The sequence below is a fragment of the Drosophila obscura genome, unplaced genomic scaffold (assembly GCF_018151105.1).
Source record: "Drosophila obscura isolate BZ-5 IFL unplaced genomic scaffold, ASM1815110v1 contig_28, whole genome shotgun sequence".
Classification (NCBI taxonomy): Eukaryota; Metazoa; Arthropoda; class Insecta; order Diptera; family Drosophilidae; genus Drosophila; species Drosophila obscura.
Window position 1 is genome coordinate 222601 of NW_024542815.1, and position 2745 is coordinate 225345.

General features: G+C 43.6%; 1 protein-coding gene across 1 annotated transcript; it reads left to right on the forward strand.

The window, feature by feature from the left end:
- Positions 1 to 577: 577 nt before the first annotated feature.
- On the forward strand, positions 578 to 2398 carry LOC111070147. Its single transcript, XM_022360491.2, has 3 exons — positions 578 to 785; positions 869 to 1141; positions 1244 to 2398. Exons 1-3 carry the CDS (start codon positions 705 to 707, stop codon positions 1337 to 1339), a joined length of 450 nt encoding a protein of 149 aa, XP_022216183.1. The 5' UTR covers positions 578 to 704; the 3' UTR covers positions 1340 to 2398.
- The last annotated feature ends 347 nt before the right edge of the window (positions 2399 to 2745 follow it).

Consider the following 2745-nt stretch of genomic DNA (forward strand, 5'->3'; position numbering starts at 1 on the left):
TTTTGACCTATTCCTTAAGCCTAGTACTCAGATCGAAAAACTGCTAGCAAACAGATGTCATATATTTTTCGAGCGACCAGTGGTGTGACCAGAGGTGTGCACTGCATTCCGAACGGTTACACTGCTCAGACCGCTGCTTGGTTTTGTTTAAAGTTAACAAAATGCACTTCTTCGGCTGGGGCCGCTCTTCCCCAGGCATATCCTGGGCTTCCCAATATTTTATTGGCAAGGTAATGTGTCTGACCATCATACGAATTTCAACCCTGATTCTGTTCGCTAGGTGTTTTTTTCCATCTGAGTACTAGGCTTTAATTTGAATATCCCTTTGATTTCACACAATTACAGTAATCGTAATGAGCGTCCGTTCATGGAGATCTAGTAGAAAAACCAGAAATTGAGTTTCGCTATCATTTCACCATAGATTGGCCCACTGTGCCTCTAGGTTCTCTCACTTAACGCTCTCTCTCTCTCTCTCTCTTGGTTCCCCACTCTGAGCGGCCTGGGCTCTCTCAAAATTTAAGTTTTTGTTATGGCTGTTTTTCCCACGTCGCGTCGTCCAGCACACAAAATCGTTCTGAGTGGCGTTCAGTGGCGTTCTGTGCTTACCCGTGAGCGCGCAATGTGAAAATATTTGTGCGGGGCTGTCGTTGAAATCTTATCGAGTGGAGTTGTTATTTCGTTGCCGATTTTGTGCATTTGCAGGAATGTCCATTATGTCTGCCAGCCAGGACTACGATCGCAAGTATCTGCGCAGCATGGGGGGCATCTGCAAGATCGCCTGCATGGTAAGCTCAACTTCCACTCCATCCAGCAGATTGGCCCCACTCTAATGATTTTTCTATTTCTCTTTCTGTGCATCTCTCTCAAGCTGAGCAGCTTCATCGGCTTTCTGTTCATTCTGTTCGGGCCGGTGCGAGTGAGCAACTTTCGGGGCAGCTTCTATTTGGTCGTGGCGGCGATGGGCTTCACAGCCACACTGGCGCTGCTGCTTGCCCGCTACCTGCGTCTGTGGCAACGTTACTGCAGTCGGTGCGACGCAACGCTCTGGTCTCTCGGTGTCCACTCCACGCTGGCGGTGTCCTACTTTGTGGCCTCTGGGCTGGTGCTCTCTCTGGACATTGGTACCTATACGGCCGCAGCGGTAAGTCCCTGTCCCTATACCCCAATGCAAGGTGTCACTTTTTCACTGTGCTCTCCAAAGATGATTATGACACTAAACTCAACCTCGTCCTCTCTGTTTTAGTTCTTCGGACTGACAGCTTTCAGCATTAATGGCCTGGAGGCCTTTGCCCACTATCGCCGCAGCCGTCTACGGGAGGTGGCCACTCAAACAGTATAGGGCCCTACTGGCACCAAAAGCTTTGATCACTCTTAGTATTTTAAGTCTGCTCTCAGTTAGTCGAGTCTCTCCGGCTGCCATAAAAATAGCTAGCAAAGTATGTTAATGCAAGGTGAGGTATAGATACTCCCCTTCTTGAGACGGTGTACAGGTGTGAGCACGCTCTGAGAATGCCTCACCTTACACTACATATAAAATTTGAGAGTAAGATTTAGTGATAATTTGCGTGCCACGAGCAGTGTGGCGTTTGTTTGCATTAAATTCTGTTAGTAAAGTGTACAAAAAATAAGATACATACGTAAGATATGTACATATGTACTTATGTATATTGCTGCTGTCTGAACAGTTACTCGATTATGTTATCTAATAATTGTTATTATGTAGGTTACAAAGAAAAAAAAAAGAAGAAGGAGGAGAATATCAATAGGAGGAGGAACAGCGCGGAGAGGCAGAGTCGCAACCAAAGTCTAATGTAAGCTTCAGATAAACGGACAAAGTCGAAAGAATAGCAAAAGAATTAAAGAGATGATGAGAGTACACGTACATGGTTAGAGAGTTATAGAGAAGAAATATGCACATATGTACATATGTATGTCTTTAGTACATATTCTTGGTCAGAATCAACATGAAAATTGTTTTAGAACGCAAAAGTCCTTTGAAAAATGCCGTAAACTTGGCAAAGACCCATCTTTGTTCCTAGCTGCTTGCATCGGAGCGCCATAACACACATACATACATTCATACATGTGTATGTATGTCTAACATGCTAAACCAATATCAAAATTTTACACGTCCCGCGTTTTTACATTCAACCAAATTATATACTTATATACTTCGGACCCCAAAGATAACATTATTTTATTTGTATTTTGGCTTTTTTTCTTCTTTTTCTCATCTAATACACATATTTACATATGTATTCTCCTCGTTCTTCCGACAACACAGTTCGGCACATTTCGTTTTTATTGTTGGTTCGGGTGAAATAAATAAAATGTTTCACTCCACTAAGTATATTTAACAATCTAATGAAGTGTACAACTAAAGCTCTTTCCAAACTTACAACTTAAATTTGTATTAATGTATGCCACAAATATCGCACACGGCCGAGAAAAGGATGTCGTATAATTCATTTCATTCCATTTCAGTCAAAGTTAAGGCCTGCATTAGGCAGGCCGGGCAGTGCAGTGGTCTGGTCCTAAGTAGTACTGGCCCTAGGCCCTGTGTTGTCACAACATATGCGGACTCCACATCTCCCATCCCTCAGTCTTTGAGGTAAATGGCCATTTAATTATTTCTTTGCTGGCAGCTCTTAGCACTTTCAATACTCCAACATAATGTGCCATAATTTTTTGGTGGCCCCGCCATCGGACTCCAACCAGGTACTCCTTGGCCATGCAAGTCACGAA